This window comes from Salvia hispanica, chromosome 3 (assembly GCF_023119035.1).
Source record: "Salvia hispanica cultivar TCC Black 2014 chromosome 3, UniMelb_Shisp_WGS_1.0, whole genome shotgun sequence".
Classification (NCBI taxonomy): Eukaryota; Viridiplantae; Streptophyta; class Magnoliopsida; order Lamiales; family Lamiaceae; genus Salvia; species Salvia hispanica.
In genome coordinates, this window is record NC_062967.1 from 45667309 (window position 1) to 45691425 (window position 24117).

Sequence of the window (24117 nt, forward strand, 5' to 3'; positions counted from 1 at the left end):
TCATTATATGATATGAACCATACATTAAATATAAGAAAGAATACATTACACAGTACTATTCGTACATTATATAAATCCAGAATTACAACACAGCAGCACATAAAACAAAATAAACAACAAACCCTAGAAGAACACGAAAACAATAATATGGCGTGATACGGGGCTGCTCCAATATGGCGACGACGAGAAGAAGTCGAAACTAATGCTTAAACCTTGCGAAAAAAAATAAACACTCAACCCTAGAAGAACTCGAAACTAATGCTGAAACCATGCGAAAACCTTATTGCTTATTGATTTAACAAAAAAACCAAACAAAGGGTTTTCAAGTCACGCTGAATCAGTTTAATCACAAAATAAATTCGTCTAAAATTACCTTCTTCCATTGTTCAAGAACACGAAAATGATAATATAGCGAGCACGATACGGGGCTGCTCGAATATGGCGACCACGAGAAATAAAACCGCTGCAATCTGTATAATTTTCTGCAATGGAGAAAGATTGAAGAATACCGGAAGAAGAGAAAAAATATTTTGTAGAATCTTTGGATTGAGATAATCAAGCACTTACCATAACCGTCTGCATTGTGATTACCCTAAAAGCCCTTATCAGTTTTTTAATTAATTAAAAAGTATAAATCAGCATCTAATTTCGTCCATTAGATTTAGAAAATAGATGGCCAAGATTAAAAAGGAGAATAGAACATTATATGGAAGAAGGATATGAATACATCCCTATATATATATATATATATTAACGGGAAAATGGGGGGAGGATCCCCTGCTGTGGCTTATATCACAGTAGGGGGTGCGGTGCTTGAAACGCCAAAATTTGTGAACAAAACGCAACAGCTGTACTAACTTTTTTATGTTTAATTCACATCATTTTAAACACTATTTTATTCAATTAAAATGTAAACCGAACTTAAAAAGGAAAGACGTTGGCATGTTAGAGTATTTTATTATATATGTTGACTTCAATAGTTTTCTTAATTTCTTATTAGTAGCTGTACTATTTATTAATGTTTAATTCACATAATTTTAAACACTATTTCAATCAATTAAATTGTAAAACACAATTAAAAAGACTTTGGCATATTAGAGTATTTTATTATACTAATACATGTTAACTTTGATGGAAATTCTTATTAAAAATGTTATTTATATTTGCAGCAGTAAATAGGAATTAGTATATAGTTTACTTTTAATTATTTTTGCATAATCCTTTTATTTTAAGAATAATATTTCATTAATTATTATAAGTACTTTCACTTATATATAGAGTTCCTATATTTATAATTGAATCATACAGAATTGTTGAGTATTTTGGCACGTCTTTTTCTTTAAACACTCAAAATACCTATAAAATTAAATTAAGAATATAATAATAACTAATTATGACCATCATTCCTCAAATAAAAAAATTAGGTACAAATTAATTTAAACTAAATTATAACACTAAGTCTAGCTACTCTGAAATCATTAATCTTAAAAAATTATTAAAAAGTACGTAATTACTAAAGAAAGCATATACAAATATTTCCAACTGCAAAGTATGTTAGAATTAAAAATAGTAAGAGGTATTTAAAAAGATGTGAATAGAAAAAAAAAATATTAATAAGAATAACTGTTGAAGTCAACATATATAATAAAATACTCTAACATGCCAACGTCTTTCCTTTTTAAGTTCGGTTTACATTTTAATTGAATAAAATAGTGTTTAAAATGATGTGAATTAAACATAAAAAAGTTAGTATAGTTGTTGCGTTTTGTTCACAAATTTTGGCGTTTCAAGCACCGCACCCCCTGTTGTGATATAAGCCACAGCAGAGGATCCTCCTCCAGAAAAATGTCAACAGAATTTCAACGGTAGTCAACGATTGATGTTGTGTTGATATTAAGCTGATGGAGCAACACTTTTTCATTCTTTTTCTACATTAATAAATTTCTTACTTTGATTTCATTATGCTCCTCGTCTCTCCGGAATTGGTAGTTCTATTTATATGAAAAATTGCACCTTTTGAGTTTAATTTGTCGTTGCCACTTGCAGATGCCAATCGACGTTTTTGGAGTCCTTTTTATGTGCTTTTTTTGGCAGACCTGCCATCGTTTTTTATATGATTATTTCCCTCTATGTTTGATCAATTATCTTAATTAAAGCAAAGTTTGAAATGGGCATGAATAATAAATCCGTGGTTCCTATACTTCTGAATGCACTACTCCAAAAGGGACCAATAATTAACACCGGCAGGTTTTGACAGTTTCTGGCCTCATAATTCTCACTTAAAAATTATATTTTATTCTAGAATTCTATTTGAGATTGTCATTATCGATAGTAAAAATTAAAAACTATAAAAGACAGTAACCAACTTAATTTGTATAAACTGTATCCAGTATTTTTTCGGAAATTTCGACAAAATTGTTCTTAGAATAAATACATTGAATCATGCTACCGACCACAATTTACGTGGTACATGACTACATGGTCTAAATGGGAGGTGCACTAAATCAAAGTTGACTAAAATTTAAACGAAATTAATTGGTGGATATTATTTGATTTCCCATAACTATTTTACATTATATACATACTTATTTCAAACAAACGTAAATTTAGTGACGCAGTACGAAATTGAAAAGAAGCACTCAGAAACACCTGAACAGTAAATTGTTTGTACGATGACGAATGGTAAACACTTCTTGGCCTCAACATTCGAAAATAAGGAATAAAGTTATAAAAAGTTGATGCAATAATATATTTAGTGGTTTTTCTTTAAAAATAACACTTGCTTCTTATGGGCCACTATCTCCCCACCCCACCAATACTCCCATTTCCCTTGTTTTAATTCAATACTAATAATAATTTCCCTCTAATTACTAACTACTATATGAGTTAGTAAACACCAATTGGGGCAAAACAAATCCATTAAACTCTCGCAATAACTATGTTGCATTTGTTCGGATTGTCGACTTCATCAGACGTTTGATATTGTCCGCTTTGGGTCAAGTCCACACGGATTTGTTTTTGGGCCACTCCCAAAAGACCTCAAATTGATTAGAAGTTGGACATGATTATATACACCTTCCAACTTCCCTCAGACTCCCGGTGTAGGATGGGATTGTCCATAACAGCATTATTTAAAAAGTCAAGATTACATGAGTAGTAATACAAAACTAAAGTAAGTTAATTAGTCAATGAAGCAAATTAGTGGAAGAGTCCTCATTGTGTAGATGAGCACTGTTGCAAGAGAGCTCATCAAGATCACTAAAAATGGAGTATGAATTGTCAACTTGAACATCCATGAGCTTTTTTTGAAGATCCTTTGTTTCCTCCTTGAGCCTCGCATTCTCTTCCACAACTCTGTCGTGGCTCTCGGCCATGTCGTTGAGTTTCTGGATGAGGTTGTGGTTGTCGGTGCGGAGGCGGAGGACCTGCGACCACAGCTCGTCGAGGTGCCTCTGCTTGCGCATCCTCGACCTCCGGGCGGACTCCCGGTTGGATAGCATCCTCCTCTGCTTGCGCTCGTCGTGGAGGCTCAGCTCGGCCTCGTCGGAGGTGGAGTTGTTGCTGATGCATGGGGTGAGCTCTTGGAGCTGGTGGAGTATGGAGAGGTCGAGGGGTGGTGAGGTGAAGGTGGTTGGGAAGATGGAGGGGTTGGAAGAGGAGGTGAATTGTTGGGGGATCATGTTTGTTTAGTTAGGTTTGGAGTTTGGAGAGACAATTGCATGAGGAGTGAATGGATTCTTGTGTGTGTATATATAGGGTGGTTTGGTTTGGTGTTGTGGATGGAATTTATTTGAGATTTGACATTACTTATATATATATATATTATATTCCAGTAGCTTCCATGGAATTTATTTTGTGTCCGCATGATTTTTGTGTTATTATAAACAAAAATGTAGTTTTAGATCTTTTCATTATTTATCACAATAAATGTCCTTCTAGACTTTTTATTAGTTAAAGTCATTAACTTATTATTAGGAGTGTGTACTTAATTAGCCGCGGATGCTCATGTTATGCCAGTGGTTCAGACATATTGTCATGTGGTGTGTCTAGCCAATCGCAATTATAGAAAGAGAGGAAAAAAGAATATTTCTGAATTGTGATTGTCGGTTTCATATATAACGGTGGAAATGTATCCATATGTTTATGGACTCGGACTGTGCATAAGGGTAATATCATAATAATGGAATGCTATCTCAATGTGTCACTACAAAAGAAAACACACAAAAATTTGTGTCACATCAATATGTTTAATTTCATCATGTGTCCATATAACTTGTAATGTTGCTACCGTTTGAATCTGAATGTAAACAAAACTCCCCCAAGAAAACATAATACATCTCCTTTTCTTTAGAATCATACACATGCACACTCTAGCTAGTCTCTCTTACTCAATTAAGTGGTCTGATTGAAAGAAAAATGTCTTACTACTAATTAATCGAGCAACATTTTGTTATGATATGGTTTTTGAAACATATGGGGCTTATAATTGTAGAGCCTTTCCATTGAATTGTTTTATACTAAATGGCTATTAAAGTTAGTGTAATGGATGCAATTATTTAAGGGATACAATCTTAGAAAGCTAGCCAATTCAAAAATTATTGAACTCTCCGATCGGTCATAGAGTTGATGCTGGTCAATCGTCATGGAAAATCATTTTCTAAGTACATGAAAGTTAGATGTCAATTTTTATATAGTAATTTGATGACTCAAAGGGCACTAAACTTTTTTTGGATAAAAAGGACTAGCTAGAATTATAATTTGTGTATGGTCCGCTTCGCTTGCGTCTCATACCTAAATTAATGCTCCAATAATTTCGACTCATTAATGCATTCGAACTTTGGAAGTAAGGCGAAAAAGTGAAGACCTCAGAAAAAGAAGAAACAACGTACCATAATCTACAATATACATTTTTCGAAATTTGAATGCATGTATATCCGAAATTTTGTTTCATTGTGTAAAAGGTCGACTAATGTTACTACACATTAGAAATAACTAAAATTATTGTATCGTGTGTTATGGGATTCTTGAATAATCCAGTAAGGGCATTTAGGACTTTTGGGCATGTCAAAGGGCCTCAATCAAAGCTGTCTCTACTTTCTTCATGCTTCCACTTATTTATGTTTTTTTCCTGGCTGTCCCTTTGTGGGATATTAACATTGGATGAATTATTTACTATTTAGGCAATATTAATTATAGTTGTAAGAATATTTGAAATAATATCAATTAAAGGTGAATCTGTAGCTGACTTCAATTATTCTAAGCAATTGAAAATCAAATGTGCAATAGAAGCAGAAATCCCATCAATCAAGCGAGAATTATACTCTTTCATATTGTTTAGTCAGGCATGAAGAATATATTTGATGCTTCATAACACACGTTCAGATAAATAACTATACATAATATGCTTTCAAGATAACATGTGCAGTGAGTTGGTTCGAATCGTATGTTAGTATTTTATAATTAATTGTGTCACACACGATAGTAATATGTATAGTTATTTTCAGGAGGATGAAGTATTGTAATGGTGTGGACAGATATCCTAAACTTGGTAAAAAAAAAAAAAAAGTCTTTGTTAATGTCTTTTCCTTGATGGAGGCGGTCGGAAGCATAATATAGAGAGAAGGGTGATGTCTTGGAATTTCTCCACTTGCTTCATAGTTTTCAATCAGGATAAGCAACAAATTAGGAATGAAGAAGGAATCAGATCTACCTTGTTTTGTCACTTAAAATTACCCTTTTTTATACATATTTTATAAGGGTTGTAAAATGTCGAGAATATTAAAGTACAATAAAAAATAAATACTATAAATGGACTTATGTTCCAATTATTACTTCACAATTCTTGGGATCGGAAATGTAAAGCTGCTGCTATCCATTCTACGGCGGCCACTTTAGCTATGAATATAGGTGTAACGATATAGACTTCCTCCGTCCACAAACAACAGATCACTTTTATCATTTTGGAACGTCTACAAAAAATATATTACTTTCTTAAAATAAAAAGTTTATCACTCGTACTTTTTCCACTTTTTCTTTCTCTCTCATACTTTACTCATTTTTTCTCTATATCTCTTATTTTATCTACTTTTTCTCTTCATCTCTCTTACTTTACTAATTCTACATTAAAACTCATGTCATACATAAAGTGATCTATTTTTTTTTGGACGGAGGAAGTATTTTTAAAAAAAAAAAGCTATGAATATGATGAATGAGAAGAGATTGTATGATAAAAAGAAAAATGCTGCAGCAGCTGTATCAAAAAAGACTGCCCAAATCCTAGAATAGTGTTGTAATATTCTATTACCACTGATTTCTATAAAAATACTAGTTATTTAATGAGTTTTCAGTTTTAGGTGATTCCCCACTATGAAACATTTTCTTAATATATGCATCTCCAAAAGATGAGATTAGAATTGGGATCGGACAAGTTCCATGATCATATCATACCAATACTTATGTAACAAGAATTTTACTACTACTAATCTTTGACTATTCCCCCACCATATATGTTATCATTTTCGACAGTAACAAGATTTGTACTACTTTTTATATATTACTAGTATATATATACAAAAGCTAGCGGAATATGGATCAATATAGATAAGTTTGATTGAAATTATACAATTAATTTTACCAAAGAAAAAGAATCAAATCAATAAGATATTTAAAAAATAAAATAATTGAAATAGCTAGGGTGATCTAGATATATATAGTCTTAAAAACTTTTTATTTTCTTTAGTGGTGGACTCACTCATGTTTGGCTAAATGTGCCATGCATATTACTATTGGTCACCTTTCTTTAATACTCCATAATTATCAATTGTGTAAGAGGGTAAAAATAGTTTTAGTCGGAATAATTGTTATGTTTTCAACACACGAGCCTTAATGTTTGCTAGATGTTTTACTCTATACATTCGTGATAATCAAAAAACTAAGACACTATTTTTTAATTCTCCTTCAGTCCTTTGCTAAATGGTTAAACAAATAATCCCATGATGAAACTTAGAATTTTTGGTAGCATATCATATTATGTGGTTTGTCTCCACTTTCTCCCCCACTATGATAGTCCCACCTTTTTTGAATATTTTAAAATAAAATCAATTGTCTGCTGAGGTAATCACTTTTTGATTGGCTCAAAATAGGATAAGCCTTCACTAATTCTGAAACTGAAACACAATTCATCGATAATCCGTATTAACCAAGTAATTATTCTCCAATGATTTGACATTTATTCTTTATTTCGTTGTCAAAATGCTATTTTATTAATTTCCTTTAGTGTGTCTGATTTTGTAAAGGTGATCACACTGCTTTTTTTCCCCACAAGAATAAAATAAAAGCAAATCTAAACCCCATTTCAGTCTTTCTTAAATATGTTCTCCTCTTAATCCACTGTCATTGTGGATAATAAAATACCACTATAGTTAACTTAAACTAATAAAATAATAGACTTTAAACACTTGCTCATTCCTCAACGTTGATTTTATATCCTCCACCTAAACGCCACTTTAAACATGATACTAATATTCCATGCGGGAAAAATAATGAGCCACAAGCTTAACTTGAGTTAATTATTATAATGGATACTGCCTTAATCTCTATACCAATTATGATTAGACACAATTTTCTATAGTAAAATACGCGTCTAGAGTTAATTACCCTACGCATCAATATCACAGGTTAATTTTATTGAGTGCTAAGAGAGAAGAATTTATATTTTATAATCGGTATATATAATTAACGGAGATTGCTATAGTAAGTACTGTGCATGCAAATCAAATACAAGCATTTAGGTGACATGAGAAATAACATGCTTAATTACAGCCACAAATCTTCTACCAACCTTCACTTTCCTCCAATTTCTATTTTTTTCCTTTTTCAAATCATAACTACTTTTGAAAAGAAGAGAATGCACACTACACAATATACTTTCATACTCAATATTTCTCATTACATACGTATTAAGAGGCATATTTGAACCTAACAATAAAATACAAAATTAAATTAAAGAATATATTAATCATCAATAAAACGAGCGCATAAACTTGTCAATCTCGAATCGAATCTTTTGGGAGCTTGTTTGTGGTTTGCAGTTTGTACCGTGTGGCTTGTTCTCATGTTTTCCATGTAGCCTTTTCGTTTCCATTAATTATAGATTTATAGTATTGTGTTCTCCTAGAGCTAAAGTAACGCCAACTAGTGAAGACATAAATATTTAATTCTAGGGTAAAAGCTAAATGTGGTCCCAAACATATGGTTGTTTTATGAATTTGGTCATAAACATTATCTTTTTAATTATTCGGACATTTACAAATGAACTCGGACCAGAATCAGTCCTAAATCAACGGTGTCGTTAATAAATAACGGTGATTGCCTTGTAATCCGGATTTGACCAAATTAAATTACTAATTATAATTAGTTACACCTAATTAAAGTTCTTAATTTCTATTAGCAAAAATTGGAAGACAGCCTCAAAACCCTTCGCAACCCATGCCGCCTCAAAACCCTCCTGTACGAGCTCCGCCTCAAAATTAGTCGCGTTCGACCCGTAAAGGTAAAATTTTTATCTCCTGTACGAACTGCAGTCGTCGCCGGAGGGACCCTCTGTTTGTCGCTGAAGAGAGGAAAATGAAGAAAGTGTTCGTCCTTCGTCATTTGATGTGTTTTTTACAAAATTTTTTTATATTTTTCTGAAATAATTAAAAATATTAATTAAAATGGTTAATTTGGTCAAAACCTGTTTAAATGCCATTGACCGTCTTTTTTAGACGGTTTCATTGATTTAGGACTGATTCTGGTCCGAGTTCATTTGTGAGGGGCCAAATAATCAAAAAGATAATCTTCAGGACCAAATTCATAAAAGAGCCATATATTTGGGACCACATTTGACCTTTACTCTTGCAAACTGTTTAGCACAATTGCTTGTCCAAGTTAGAATAGTAGGAATTGGAGGACTTTAAATAGTTTGGTTCTTCATCACTAAACCAATATTAGTAAGTCATAATGATTGCAGAAATGCAAAATCCAGATTTTAATTGCGATGTTTCCCGGTTCATTTAACTCTTGGATGAAAAAAATTACTCTATTTGAAATAATGTATCAATTCATTCATGATATATCATCATTTTAATTTTTTTTTATTTGAGTGATTAGTCATGATCATTTAGCAATTAGTACTCTTTCCAAGCTCAACAATAGTAATGATTTAATTATTTTTGGCCATTTAGAATCACATATTACGGCCATATTTGATGCTTGCTTGAGTGCTTGGAGTTTTAAGTTGAGCAACTGAATCATTCTATAATTCGTCCGGGATTGGATTTTTAAACTGAAAATTTGCAGAAACCAACTGGCTTGATTTAATAAGACATCAGTTCCAAGAAAATCCATCTCTTGCCCGCATTAGATCATCACAAATATTAGCATTCATTATTTGGCCTAAATTAGAAATTTAGAAGAAAACATGTAATTTAAGCTTTGCAACGTTAATTTTAGAAAAAATCATCCAATGTTTATTGCGATAGAAAATATTGGAAAACTAATTAAAAATGTGATTTAAAAAGAAAAGGTATTGAAAATTAAAGGAAATGTAAAACAGATAGATATGCAAGCAAATCCTACAAAATTATTAGCTTCCGTATTTAAATAAAATAATAATGGTGGGCAAAGCAATCAGAGAACTTTGAAGACCATAATTATCAAGAATAATCCACATGAAAATTCGGATTGATAATTTCATCATTTTGCTAAGCCCACCATTGCACAAAAAGTTTGAGAAAATAAGAAGATTGTGTTTTGGTAAAACAAAACAGAATCTGAAAACTCTAAAAACAAAATTCCAACAAATTGTTCTACCAAATCAGATTGTTATAGCACCCAAAGTACCTTCTCGGAGTTTCTTCGCAGATTTTTATCTTACATCTGCAAAGGGCCGATTGTGCTTATCAAAAAACAAAACCTTAATACTACAAATCCATAAATTAAAATACAAAATTGAAGAAAAACGGATAAAAAATGAAGTTAGGAAGAGAGCTGAGATTTACGGCTAGGGTTATTGTGATAACAGAGAGCTGCCTGTCTTATAGAGATGAAAGCAGGAGTAGGCTTTTAAATTCAATCCTTAAACGTTGTTGGTATAATGGGCTATATTTTGAGGCTCAAGCCCACTAACCAGATTATGGTTTTTTTGCAAGGTATTCAAAGTCCATTTGGAAAAGCTTAATTACTTGGCAGCCCAGAATAACTAATTCTATAAACTAGCTTGTTAGCCAGCATATGAATTTGTTTATTTTTAGGTAAACTGAAAATCCAATCATGGATTCATCATAACTAACTTAAATACCTATTGCCCTCAAATTTTTATCCTCCCAATAGAGATTTACTAAGGTTAATTTGGCCATAGAAAGGAAAGTATTTCTATTTCTAGGTGACGGTGAGAGTATTATATATTGCTATTTATTTTTTGAAAACAAAAAAGTTAAAAATAGTATAAAAAGTGTGTTGAAAATGATAGGACGGAACATTGCAGGTGGAGGAAACGCACTATTAAATGATGATGTGGTGGATTATAGTTCCTCCCATTATGGATGCTCTTAATGATATATGATCGTGTACTCAAATATGGGATATTTGAACTCATACCATCATATATCACCACTCTATCAATAGGCTAAATATCACACACACTATAAATTACTACAAAATAACACTAAACCTCATGGTAAAAAGTAAATGTTTCCTTTCTAATGGGATGGAGAGAGTACTGATGTGGAACGTGGAGTATATCTTATGGAAGAGGGACTAGGAGTAGTTGATAATATTATTTAATACTCACTCTGTCCATAAAAAATAGACAAGTTTTTACCATTTGGATCGTCAACCAGAATTAGACTAAGACTAAAAATGGAAAGTTTTAAACCAATGTTAACCCTACACATATTCTAAATGTAAACCCTACAATCCACTAACATTATTTCCTATTTTCCATCATATTTTTCCTCTCTTTCTCTTACTTTATTAGAGCATCTCCAACAAGAATAGGTAAATGGAAGAGGTATATCATCTATTTACCTTCGAAAAAAGTGAAATATACACTTTCAAAAAGTAACACATTTCAAAGGAAAAAGGTATATAGAAAGGTAATTGATTTTTTAAAAATAAAATAATACTACAAAATACATTAAAAAATATAAAGTGTAATACCTTCTTAAATACCTTCTCCCTTGGAGATGATTTTTCATTAATAGAAGACAAATATGATAGTTATAAGATTTTATTTCTCCAATACCTTTTCAAATATCTCTCCTCTTAAAGAATGACTTTTCATATAAAAAAGATAAATATGGTAGTCCTCTAACTTTACATTTCCCCTGGAATGGAATCGGAGATGCTCTTAGTTATATATTAAAATTTGCTTCATCTATAATTTTGTCTATTTTTTTGTTTTTTTTACGATGGAGTATAAAGAAGGGGGACAAATTCCTCGCGGAGTGCCCCACTGCTGACGTTCTCTCGAAAGTATGTACAGTTGTATATTATAATTCTAATTTGAAACCATCTAATTGACGAATCTAATAAACATTTTCATTTCTTGGTTGAAATAATCAACTTTCAATTTTAAAATAGACTGCTAATACATTCTTTTCCTCATTAGTTTTCCCCTATGGCTTTAATATGTCCATGCTCTCTTCCTTATGGGATTAATATGCACATTTATCCATATACATTGAATTATGATGTGTATATTTGGGTATGAAAGAAAGAGAGATCCTATACGGTGGGATCGGATTAATGTCGTATGAGTATTTGCTGACATTTTCACCTCATACAGCTATGGACAGATGTTACCTCAATTGTGAAGAACTAATTAAATTGCATATCCTATTCTTGTTTACTGCCAAATGCACAAAAGTTTCTTAGAATGGGAAAATGAAAATTATTATAGCAGTAAATAATTTCAGGGGCACATTTTGGTGAGCCTATTATAATTAAATTTGAATTGTGATTAATTAAGCAACTTAATAAGGGCCCGCAAGGCCAATCTAAAACAGATCCAAGGAATTGAATTGCAATTATTATAACACTCTAAAATCATGTAAAGCTTAGCTGCCTGTCCCTTTCTGGGCAGCTGCAATCTAACAACCTTCCATTAAATCTATTTAACATTAAAAATGAAATACACCAACATTATTGAGGGAAAAAAAACGATTTCCATTCGCCAATTTGCCAATTTGCCATGATAATATAATGTACTAATAATGATTTTGTCGTCCATTCATCTGAAGTTTGCTTTCTTGGTAAGCATAAGTAACAATGCCGACTAAATCACTCTATTTGATGGTATCAATTCATGGTACAGTATTTCAATCCAAAAATTCCAACTAAATTTAATTTTCCCTTTGATTTAATGTAATTATTTCAATCTCGAAAATAATCTAAAAGATGTCCAATATGTTTTGCATGTTGTCATTCTTGACAACACCAAATTTAAGGGTCTCTTGAGCAAATAAAATTCTAGAAATATCCAAAAGTAGATAATGCTCATATGTACTTTTATGAAATCGACAATAGAAAAATAAATGCATTGAGAAGTACTCCTCATAGTATTGATAACTGAATAGTACTCTCTGCATCTGTTTTATCTCTCACTCAAAGAGTCATTCAGCCAATCCTAAAGATTTTTCCATTGCACCCCCAAAATCGATGACGACCAAAACCCAGAAGAAACCCAAAACCCAATCGAAGAAATCCAGGGCAGAATCTGTCTCCGTCGCCATCGCCATCGCCGATGAGAAAACGCCTCTGTTGATTAACAACAAGGCGGAGAGCAGCAGCTTCTCCCACCAAGAAGCAAACGGAGCCTCCTTCACCGGAGCAGTTTTCAACTTGTCCACCACCATAATCGGCGCCGGAATCATGGCTTTGCCGGCCACCATGAAGGTCCTCGGCCTCGCCCTCGGCATCGTAGCTATCGCGTTCGTCGCCGTCCTCACGGAGATCTCCATATCCATGCTTCTCCGCTTCAGCAAAGCCGGCGCCGTCGCCTCCTACGGCGCCGTCATGGGGGACGCGTTCGGCGCCGCCGGCCGGAAATCGCTGCAGGTCTGCGTCGTCATCTGCAATATCGGAGTGCTAATCGTCTACATGATTATAATCGGTATGTTGTTTTGATTTCAGATTTTTTCTTTGTTGAAAAATTTCGATTGATTTGGTGTTGATAATCATTGAATGGTGAAGGGGATGTGATATCCGGTTCGTCGCCGAGCGGAATTCATCACCCCGGTCTGATGGAGAGCTGGTTCGGCCAGCACTGGTGGACCGGCCGGCTCTTCGTGCTTGTGGTGACTACACTTGGGGTTTTCACTCCATTAGCATTTCTCAGGCGCATTGGTAAGTTGTTGAATTTGATGTTCAAGTGTTTTGGGAGTAGATGATATGAGGTTTATTGCGACACATTCAAACTCACATTAGTATGATATTGTCTGCATTGTGCAAAACTGGCCTCATCTATGCAAGTCCTTATTTGGAAATTTGTTGCAGATTCTCTGCGGCACACCTCAGCGGTGGCTGTTTTTCTAGCAGTGTTGTTCCTAGTAATAACCGCGGGCATCGTGGTGGCGAAATGGATGCAAGGAGGCGTGGTGTGGCCGCGCCTCCTCCCTGATATCTCCGACTTCAATTCCATCTGGAGTCTCTTCACCGTCGTCCCTGTCCTCGTCACTGCCTACGTCTGCCATTTCAACGGTACAATTCTTCCAAGAATTGATGAATTTAGTTAGATTGGTGTATGAATTAATCAAGTATTAGGGTGGTGCAGTGCACAGCATTGAAAACGAGCTAGATGATCCTTCCTTGATTAAACCGGTGGTTCGAACATCTCTGGTGCTCTGCTCAGTCATTTACATGATGACCAGCTTCTTCGGCTTCCTCTTGTTCGGTGATGCCACGCTGGATGATGTGCTCTCCAACTTTGACACGGATCTCGGAATCCCTTTCAGCTCACAGCTCAATGATGGTGTTCGTCTCAGCTATGCTCTCCATCTCATGCTAGTTTTCCCGGTTATTTTCTACCCTCTCCGCTTCAACTTAGATGGCCTTATCTTCTCCTCCTCCTCCATCCCTCTCACGGCCGACAACATGCGCTTCACCTCTCTCACGATCGCCCTCATGTCCGTCATCTTTTTGGGGGCCAACTTCATTCCCAGCATTTGGGATGCCTTTCAGTTCACTGGTGCAACCACTGCTGTGTGCATCGGCTTTATCTTTCCCGCTGCTGTCGTTTTAAGGTAGCGTCTCTCGCCTCTGCTGAAATCGGTCTTCTATTGTTCTGTTTTGTGCTGACCTTTTTTTGGAACTGTGGTGTTGGTGTTCAGGGACGTTCATGGCATCACGACGTGGAAACAGAAGGCTTTGGGTGTGTTCATGGTTGCTTTGGCTGTGTTTGCTAGTCTTGTGGCGATTTACAGCGACGCGTACGCTATCTTTAAGAGAAACTCGACGCCTTCATGAGAATAGTCTCAGAGAAGGAGCTTCTGGAGGAGATGGCGGCGCTCGTCCCTTTGAGAAAATGTGTGATATTTGGGTTTGGCACCATGGTATTGGCCTGAGTAGGATTGATTCAAGTATTCAGGCATCAATTCTGCGTGGTATTATGTTAAAATTGGAAACAAGCTAGATTTATTATATACTAGTACTATATTCTTCAACCGTGTTTCTTCCAAGTGTAATATACTAGTAAAATGTATGTAGTACTATGCCTATGTATTATTATTTGTAAGAGAAGAAAGGTTTGTATGTACATTACTTTCCATCCATTGTATCCATCAAATTTCAAACCAGACAGTTTTCTTTCTTTCATTTTGAAGTTTTTTTCTATACTAGACAAAACTTGACCAGTTTGTGCAGTTGTTGCAAGATAGTAAGATGTTACTGAGTCTCCTGGGATCATTCTGTGTCATCGCACTATGAGGAATCAGTATCACTATCAGTCTATCACCACCGGATTCTGATTCATCATCCATCACCTATGAAGCTCCAATTTTATTCTGGAAAAGGTTTTGTTGACTTATTCTATGAATCAGCAGCCACCTCTTTCTTCTCACTCTAACCAGTAACCAACACCCTGAATCATGGAGTATCTAATTTCTCTCCTCACCAACTGTACTAAGCAAGCAAAAATTATACTTACTACATTCATCCATTTTTGTCCAATAAAAGTGATAGTATTAAATTCCAATCAGTAAACATTCGTAATGAGTATAAAATTCGACAGGAAAATGATACTACTGTCCTGTGAAGTAGAAGTGTAGAACACAAAAAAACCGACACTAGTAATCAGGAAATGAAACTCTCATCGCATGCGTTAGATTAAAAATACAGCTAGATTGTATTACCGGGCCATTCATTTTTTAATCTGCTAGATTCACTCATTTGCTAAAACTAGTGACCTCATGGCCATTCATTTTTAACTTCATTCAGAATTTATGTCTACAATCGTGTGTTCGCCCTTCTTTGAATTTGAAATTTGAGACTTCGATTTCAAACCCTCCCACTGGCACAACAAAAAAATTATTTAATTTTGGATCAAAATTAAGATTTAAAATTCTCTCATTTCTACAATTTAAACTATTTAATTAAAGAACATATATCGAATTCTAAATACTTAATATTAGGTAATTATTTTCCAAACACACGCAACACATGCACTTGCAGTCTTCACAGTTGCACACATAACTCAAAGCACAATTACATAATGTACTCTAAATACTAAAAATCGGTGTTAAGTTTTGGTTAATTTTTAATTTACCAAAAAAAAAATGAAATCAGGATAATTAATTTTATTTTGAAATTAAATTAAAGTATGATAACAACAAATCAATTCTATAAAATAACGATGACAATTTACAAAACAATTCCAATTCATTCATACTAAACACAAGCCTAATCAATTTAACTTTCCAATGGACATCTTTATTGTATTTCTATTTTTCAACGTATCTATAACTATTTATCTTAACATTTTTATATATATTTGATTTCGAAACAATATAATTACATGAATATATTATTTCTAAAAATTATTGTATGTAGAAAAATTAATATAATCTTCACAAAAATAAAAAATAACAAAATAGAAATATTTATATGCTAATATTAATTTCTACAACACAAATTTTAATTTTAAATAATAAAATACACAAAGCAAGTTAAATTAAATACGAAACGAAAAACGCATAAAACTTAATTTTAAATTACTGATCAATAGTTGAATTCTAACTGAATCAGAGTTGTCATCATAAATTATTTATAAAAAGTAAAAAAAAAAAAAGAGAAAAAGGAAAGAGAAAATGAATGCGATAGAGGATGGAAAACAAGAATATACCGTCTTATCTAAAATATATCGACCAGTTTCACCATAACACACACACACTCTCTGTAAGATGCAAAGCAAGTCAAGCAACAATGGTGGAGTGCACATCTTGGTCTTCCCATTCCCGGCGCAAGGCCACATGCTTCCCCTCCTCGATCTCACTCACCAACTCTCTCTCAGAGGCTTAGCCATCACCATCATCATCACCCCCAAAAATCTCCCAATCCTAACCCCTCTCCTCTCCTCCTCCCCCTCCATCCAAACCCTAATCCTCCCTTTCCCGCCCCATCCATCCATCCCTCCCGGCGTCGAACACGTCCAGCACATCGGCAACCATGGAAACATCCCAATCATGTCCGCCCTCACCCAACTCCGCGATCCTATCATCCAATGGTGCGCCTCCCATCCTAACCCCCCCTCCGCCCTCCTCTCCGATTTCTTCCTCGGCTGGACGCACTCCCTTGCCGATCACCTCCGAATCCCTAGGATCGTTTTCTACTCGTCCGGAGCATTCGCCATCGCGGTGTTCGATCACATATGGGCGAATTACGATTCTCTCAAGCCTGAATCTGATTTGAAATTGGACGATCTGCCTCGATCGCCGAGCTTCCCGTGGGATCGGCTGCCGTCGCTGTTCCGGCGGTGCAAGGATTTGGAATGTCGCGACAAGGCGGCCGCTGACTTCATCAGGACTTCAATGGCGGCAAATGCTCTCGGCTGGGCCTCCGTTTACAACTCGTTTTGGGCCTTGGAAGGACAGTTCTTGTCCTTCAATCAACGGGTTTATAGTGTTGGGCCGTTGAATCTGGTAGACGGGTCGGGTAAATTAAGGACGGGTGATGCCCAACCCGGTTCGGATGATGGTGTGGTGTCTTGGCTCGATGGGTGTGGCGATGGGTCTGTTTTGTATGTATGTTTTGGGAGCCAAAAGCTGCTCAAGGCGGCTCAAGTGGAAGCGTTGGCCGCTGGGCTCGAAAGGAGTGGGGTCCGGTTCGTTTGGGTTGTGAAAAATCTGACGGCCCAGCAAGTGGCAGATGGGTATGGGCCGCTACCTGATGGGTTTGAGGATCGGGTATCGGGCCGTGGCTTGGTAGTGAAGGGATGGGCCCCACAGACGGCGATACTGAGCCACCAAGCTGTGGGTGGGTTCCTGAGTCACTGCGGTTGGAACTCAACGCTGGAAGCTGTCGCAGCTGGGGTGATGATACTGGCTTGGCCCATGGAAGCGGACCAGTTTGTGAATGCTAAGCTCTTGGTGGAGTACATGGACACTGCAGTCCTAATCTGTGAGGGTTCGGATACAGTGCCCGACCAAGCTGAATTGGCTCGTAAACTTAGCGAGTCAATGTGTGAGTGCGCGGCGCAGAGGGATAGAGCCAAGGATTTGAGGAAACAAGCTCTGGAAGCAGTTCAAATTGGTGGTAGTTCCATCACAGATTTGGATAAGCTTGCTCAACAATTATCTCAACTTTAAATTGTACCCGTGATTATTCGAACCGAAATATCGGTAGTGTTAAATTGTAGGAGTATACAACTATTTCTAATTTTATATTGCGTTGAGAGAAGTGATGACTCTTAGTCTTTATCACAAATAATCCTCCCCAAATAAACATCAAATTGGCATTCCCATGTACGACAATTAAAAAAACACTATTTTCATAAATAGAAGCAGGAATAACAGCCATTCCACATTGCATTCCTAGATACACTAAAAGTTGCTAGTTTACACATGACAACCATAAGTATGCTTCCCAGAAGAGAAAAAAAATCAGCATATACCTTTAAAATTGTTTATCCTTTTGGCAGTACTCCATCTTACACCAATATTGTCACACAGATGTTTAAATTCACAGAATGGACAAAGTAATCGAAGAAGAACTGAATTACACACATCATTTAGGATCTTCAAAACAGCACCACGAACATTAATATTTGGTAAGCTTCCATCTGGCAAAGGCTCAAGCCAATTCTTTAAGAGAGTCAAAACTCCATGATCAAGAAACTCTTGCTGGAGTTGCTTTCTGCATGATACTCAATCCTCATTAAAAACAAATAAAACTAGTATCATATTGAAAATAAGGAGCTTATGAGCATAAAAAGATGCCCACAATGTTTAAGAATGATAACTAACTTTGAGAGAACATCTGTCAGAAGGGACAGCTTTTTCAACTTATTGATTGCAGGTTTCCCCTATCTATTGGGCTCTGCATCTTCTTCAGCAACCATCTCGAGCTCAGCCATCACATTCTCAACTATCAATGCAATTTCAGCTGGACTTTTTTCACTTTTCTTCTTTTTCCTTCCAGCCTTGAAGAGTTCCTTGATTTCATCATCCTCTTCTCCCTCCTCTGCCTACAAATTAAGGATGCGAGAGAAAAAAGTTTCAGTTATGAAAATGCAAATGAATAAAACAGATAAGTAACTTGACTTTTTTAAGGTTTAGATTATAGACCTTCCAAAATTAGTTATATAGATTCACGAAGCTATAGAACAAGTGCGCACTCTACACAAGATGTAATTCAAACCTCGGGAGCTTGACTTGGAGAATGTTCACGGTCACTTGCATAACGGTCAGAAGGATCTACGCCAGTATCATCGATGAAATTATCATCATCCAGAGTCTGAACACCTTCTTGGTCATCCTGAAAAGTTTGGGTAAAAACCAATCAACATTGAAGATGCATGTCATCATCAGACAATTATATAACTAACCAAACATGAAGATCAACAATGATGTGATTAATACTGGGTCATCAAAAATCGTGAACTACACTTATTAAGGCATCAGATCAGATCCTCAAATTCAGGGAGCATGATATTACCCAAATTTGGCTATGCACATGCGTAAAAGTCAAACTATAGCTTCACAAAATTTCCGTAAATTCAACTTGTAGAGTTGTAGAATAAAAGTTCAAAATAAGATTATTAAATTCACCAATACAATTTTAAGTCCATAATATAGCAACATGTGCCACTGAACACTTGTCAATGCATTTTATACCAACAAGTAGATGAGATGACGATAACCTACACAGCAAGCACCAATAAAGAAGAGAAATTAATTCGAGAATGAAACAATTATAACCTAAAAATTGTCACCCGCAATAGTGTCCCACATCTCTTTCATCTCTGGATCTGCCTCATGATCCTTCATCCTCCACTCTTCCTAACCTTAAACTTCTTCTCCATCTCAGCCTTTCTTTTTTACTCTAGAATTCTCAATTTCTCTTCTTTGTCCCTCTTCCTCTTTCCGCCATCGGAGTAATCATCTCTCACCAACCCAGACACATCATCCTCCCGACCATAATCTCACTAAAAGCTCATAACTGTCACCTTTCACGCGCGACTGAAGCTGCGGCTATGGATGTCGAAGCTCTGAGGATGAGATTGCAGCATTGGTATCCAGAGGACATTTGCAGCATTGTATAACTTCATCCTACTTGGAGCAAAACGGGTCTAGCAAAAATTACCTAATGATCAAGTTATCCTTAAATAAACATAAAGTTGACAGCATGCACTGATACATATTATCTCTTCATTTCCATTACTACATCATACCTTAAGTCTCCATTGATAATATCCTCAAGAAGTATGGTCAAATCTTCTCAAGAGATTACTTTCTTCAAATATGTTCAACAACAAGACAGAGGCACTGATGCAGCAAGGATCTCCAACTCCTCAACGGTAGAAGTAAAAATCAGCACCTGCAAGACTGACATTGATCAAAATATGAAGCAATAGCCAAAACGTAATAATATCAATACTAGTCCTAAATAGCGACAGAAATTGAGTGCGAAAAGTTTCAGTACGATTTAAAGTAAAAGAAATTTTCAGCAATGCAGAAGCATTGTTGACAGACATAGGTTGATGCTAAATAAAAGGAAACAATCCATTTCAAAACCTTGGACTTGGTAAGGAAGACCTAAACCATGCATGTCAGGTAGTTGTCTAAAAAATTTTGACATTAGGTATAACAGACCTTCACCGCTAAGCAATCATGAAAGTCTTCTTTTTAGTTTCCATGTACGACAATTAAAAAAACACTATTTTTATAAATAGAAGCAGGAATAACAGCCATTCCACATACTTTGCATTTGTAGATACACTAAAAGGTGCCAGTTTACACATGACAACAATAAGTATGTTTCCCAGAAGAGAAAAAAATCAGTATATACCTTTAAAATTGTTTATCCTTTTGGCAGTACTCCATCTTACTCTTACACCAATATTACAATCTTTGTACATCCCGATGTTGATCTCTTCAGCAGAAAATCTTAGGGATAATAAGGTCCTCCATGAAATCAGGAAATGGACACTAGTAATAATAGTAATTTACACTGTTCTCCCTGAAAGAAAAAATTAAATAAATAAATTCCAAGAGTAACTGAAAATTAAAAAAATGCACAAGATTTATCACCATCTTATCTCTATTTCTTCATAAAGGAAAAATTTATGGGTGGTAGTCAAATTCCATTCATTTTCTAAAAAAAAAAGGTTAACATAAAGTGAAGGTCTTTTACAAGTTAACATAGTTTTCCTTTCTCTACTCTTTTCTTTCGGTAATTTGCATAACATTAAAGAGCTTCATACCTTATCGAAGTATTTGATCACTAGAGGATGCTTGGTGATGAACAAAACCAAACACATTCCACACAGTTCAACCAGGAGCAAAGCCAAATTTGATCATTAAAACATAAACTTGAAACTCGGCAATGACAAAACCAGCTTGGTGTAATGAGTAGTGTATAACTGAACAAATTTGCTGGTCAGGAGCTATACCGCCAACTAGCATCATTCGAAAAAAATCCATAGCATCATTCAGCAAAGATCTTTTGCAGAGTCTATTAATTACTGCACTATAATCTTTGAGTGAAATCTCAAAGCCAGTTTCAGCCATTTGATGGAAGAGTACCATAGCCTTTTCAACATCTCCCTTTGCACAGTTTGCTTTTATAAGAGTAGTGAACGCAACTTTCGGCAATTTGAAGTTTTGACATTGGAGATCATAAAATAGCTTTTCAGCAACAATTAGATCTCCATATACGCATAAACCATTGATAAGAATATTATAAGTCACAACATTTGGCTTAATATTAAGCTGTACCATCTCGGCATGTAATTGAAATGCTCTTTTAAAGTCTCGAGCTTTACAAAAACATTGGATCAAAGCATTATATAAAGTTTGATCTGGAGAAATACCCTTACCTAACATATCCCGGAGAATTGCAACAGATTCTTCCAGCTTCCCTCGCTTACACAGCCCTTTCATAAGCACTGTATAAGTTACTTGATTTGGCTCAATACCATTTTTTTTCATTTCCTCAAATAGCTCAAAGGTATCTTCTAATTTTCCCACTTCACAAAAGGCATTCATAATTGTAGTATACGAAACGATAGTTGGTTCTACATTGTGCATCTTCATGTCATCTAGCCACTTTCTGGCCTGAGCTAGTTTTCTGGCTTTGCACAATCCATTTATCAGGGTGTTGAAAGTAACTACAGTAGGAGGAATCCCTTTCTCCAATAAACTTTCATACAATCCTACAGCATCTGCCAAATTACCAACTTTAACATATCCATCAATCATAATATTATGCAGTACACTATCATGTATAAAGCCACCTTTTGCCAATGCATTAAAGTAACTTCTTGCCTCAAACATAGTTCTCTTCTCACATAACCCAATCAAAATGGACCTGTGAGGGAAAGAATTCTGGTAGACTCCATTTTTTAAAAACATATCCCTGTACAGTTGGATGGCTACTTCCCCCAGCTTGCAGAGACCATGGATGACCATAGAGCACATAAAAAGATCTGGCTTCAAGCCGTCATTACTCAACTCAGAAAGTAAACTCAGAGCCTCATTTATCTGTCCGTTTCTACACAAGCCACTTAGTAACGCACGATATGAGATATCATTTAACTTTAGACCCTTAGAAATCATCTCCTCTCGCAGCCTACAACCCTCTACAATGTTACCTGTTTGGCAATTCCCACAAATAAGTATTGTGTAGGTAAGCAGGCCAGGGTCTGCTTCAGTCAGTAGCATTTTCTCAGAAACCATCCAAACTCCATTCATTGTACCAAGTAAACGAAATCCCTTGGAGAGGATGTTATAAGTCACCTGATCAGGATGTAATCCACACTTTTCCATGTCAACTGCAAAGGCTAAGGCTTCTTCCAATGAACCACTAACACATAACCCATGAATGAGTATATTGTAACTGTATCTATCAGGAGTTAATCCATACTTGAACATCATACAGAATAAAGATTTAGCAATACCTATTAAACCCTTCCTACAGAATCCTGACATCAAAGTGTTGAAACAAACAACACAAGGCTCAGCCACTTCCTTGTTTATCTCCCTAAGGAAATTAATAGCTTCGAGAACCAAGGACTGCCTGCAAAGACCATCAAGGAAAATTGAGTATGTATAATCAGTTGGTTGTAGTCCATTGTCTTCAAGTTCACTATAAAAATCCCACACTCTATCAGTTTCCCTCAAGTTGTGCAACAAACTATTGTATGTCATAATTGACGGCCGGATGTTTAAGTCTTTCATGTTTGTCAGCACAACCAGAGCATCGTGAACCATATCAGTTCTGGAGTAAACAAATGCGAGCATATCCCACACCACATGGTTTGAGTCCCAGCCCATAAAGCTTTTCAAAAGCAGCTCACAAAGCAAGGGTGCGGATCCAGAGCCTGGTAGAAATAACAAAAAAAGTCTATAAAACGAAAAATTAGAAATCTCCAGAGCAGAGCAGAAATAATTCTTCCTTACAACTAGATGAGATTCCATGCATTCTTCTCTCAAATAGTAACTTTTTGATTCATGAAATGAGACTAAATTATGCATATTACGGAGGTCATAGTTTAGCAACCAAGTGCCAACTGCAAGCCAATCATTTAAAGAGAATTCATCGCTGCAAAACATCCATAGCATACAAACTCCACATTTAATCTTATCATGGTTCACCTAAAATATCCATCGCGAGTTACCTCAAACTAAATAAAAGAAATGAACAGTTATAATCAGTACGCATATACATTGCAATGAAAATGCGGGCTACCTTGTTCCTCAATTACCACCCGCATATGACAGAACAGCGCACGGTACCGCCTCTTCTCCGCCAATAAATGCGCAATGAAGAACCGCGAGTTCTGTGAGTGCTTGAACCCAAACTCATTTTGCAACAAGAAGAAGAACTCTATTGCACTTTGCGAGCTAATTTTCTCAATGATAGACTCAATTTCGGAAGGTTCCAAATCGGGAACTTCCTTCCTGAACCAATTGCTGTTTCTGAGGGAATTTAATAAGAGCTTATGACTGTAACGAGGCGGAGAAGAGATGAAATGGCAGATAATTTGAGAGACAACATCGTTTTGCGGGAAATCCGTGACTGCGGCGGCGGAGCTAATCGAGCAGAACGACGGAGATGAGGTGAAGAACCGAAGGGGTAGAAGACGGCGTTGTCTTGTGGTTAACCGGAACATTGAGCATCGTGACTGCCAAGAGTGGACGGAAAAATGGAAATTTACGAAAAATTGAAATTTGGGTGTTAGGGTTTAGGGTTTAATAAATTTAAAATGTAGTAGGAAAATATCCCCAACAGGAAGAGAAATAAAAATGCAAGAAGAAAAGGAATGGAAAAAACTTACAGTACTTCATTACTGTCACGGCAGGTTGGATACGAAATAACAAATAAAAATCTAAATAATTCTATTAATGTTATTTAATTATTAAT

At 35.6% G+C, this 24117-nt stretch overlaps 4 protein-coding genes and 1 non-coding gene across 15 annotated transcripts; 2 read left to right on the top strand and 3 right to left on the bottom strand.

Annotated features, from left to right (window-relative positions):
* Positions 1-3112: 3112 nt before the first annotated feature.
* LOC125216212 (basic leucine zipper 43-like) lies at positions 3113-3761 on the bottom strand. The gene has a single exon (XM_048117869.1). It carries the CDS (start codon positions 3678-3680, stop codon positions 3186-3188), a length of 495 nt encoding a protein of 164 aa, XP_047973826.1. The 5' UTR covers positions 3681-3761; the 3' UTR covers positions 3113-3185.
* A 5903-nt stretch (positions 3762-9664) lies between these two features.
* LOC125217196 lies at positions 9665-9745 on the bottom strand. Its single transcript, XR_007175617.1, has one exon. It is a non-coding gene; the product is annotated as a small nucleolar RNA R160 (small nucleolar RNA).
* A 2680-nt stretch (positions 9746-12425) lies between these two features.
* LOC125216211 (amino acid transporter AVT6A-like) lies at positions 12426-14853 on the top strand. The gene is made up of 5 exons (XM_048117868.1): positions 12426-13153; positions 13234-13386; positions 13537-13740; positions 13814-14282; positions 14370-14853. The coding sequence occupies exons 1-5, from the start codon at positions 12700-12702 to the stop codon at positions 14503-14505; spliced, it is 1416 nt and encodes a 471-aa protein (XP_047973825.1). The 5' UTR covers positions 12426-12699; the 3' UTR covers positions 14506-14853.
* A 1486-nt stretch (positions 14854-16339) lies between these two features.
* LOC125212455 (UDP-glycosyltransferase 89A2) lies at positions 16340-17931 on the top strand. The gene has a single exon (XM_048112637.1). The coding sequence runs from the start codon at positions 16437-16439 to the stop codon at positions 17838-17840; it is 1404 nt and encodes a 467-aa protein (XP_047968594.1). The 5' UTR covers positions 16340-16436; the 3' UTR covers positions 17841-17931.
* A 193-nt stretch (positions 17932-18124) lies between these two features.
* On the bottom strand, positions 18125-23967 carry LOC125212453 (putative pentatricopeptide repeat-containing protein At1g13630). Of its 11 annotated transcripts, none has more exons than XM_048112633.1 (9): positions 23443-23967; positions 22855-23074; positions 20957-22770; positions 20542-20712; positions 19925-20070; positions 19452-19822; positions 18892-19008; positions 18498-18718; positions 18125-18387 (listed from the first exon to the last, which is right to left on the bottom strand). In XM_048112633.1, exons 1-3 carry the CDS (start codon positions 23864-23866, stop codon positions 21024-21026), a joined length of 2391 nt encoding a protein of 796 aa, XP_047968590.1. In that variant the 5' UTR covers positions 23867-23967; the 3' UTR covers positions 18125-18387; positions 18498-18718; positions 18892-19008; positions 19452-19822; positions 19925-20070; positions 20542-20712; positions 20957-21023. The 11 variants fall into 11 exon arrangements, with proteins under 11 accessions (XP_047968590.1, XP_047968592.1, XP_047968588.1 ...); XM_048112635.1 differs by having other exon boundaries at positions 20957-21916; positions 22346-23074; XM_048112631.1 differs by having other exon boundaries at positions 20957-21916; positions 21989-23074.
* Between the last annotated feature and the right edge of the window lie 150 nt (positions 23968-24117).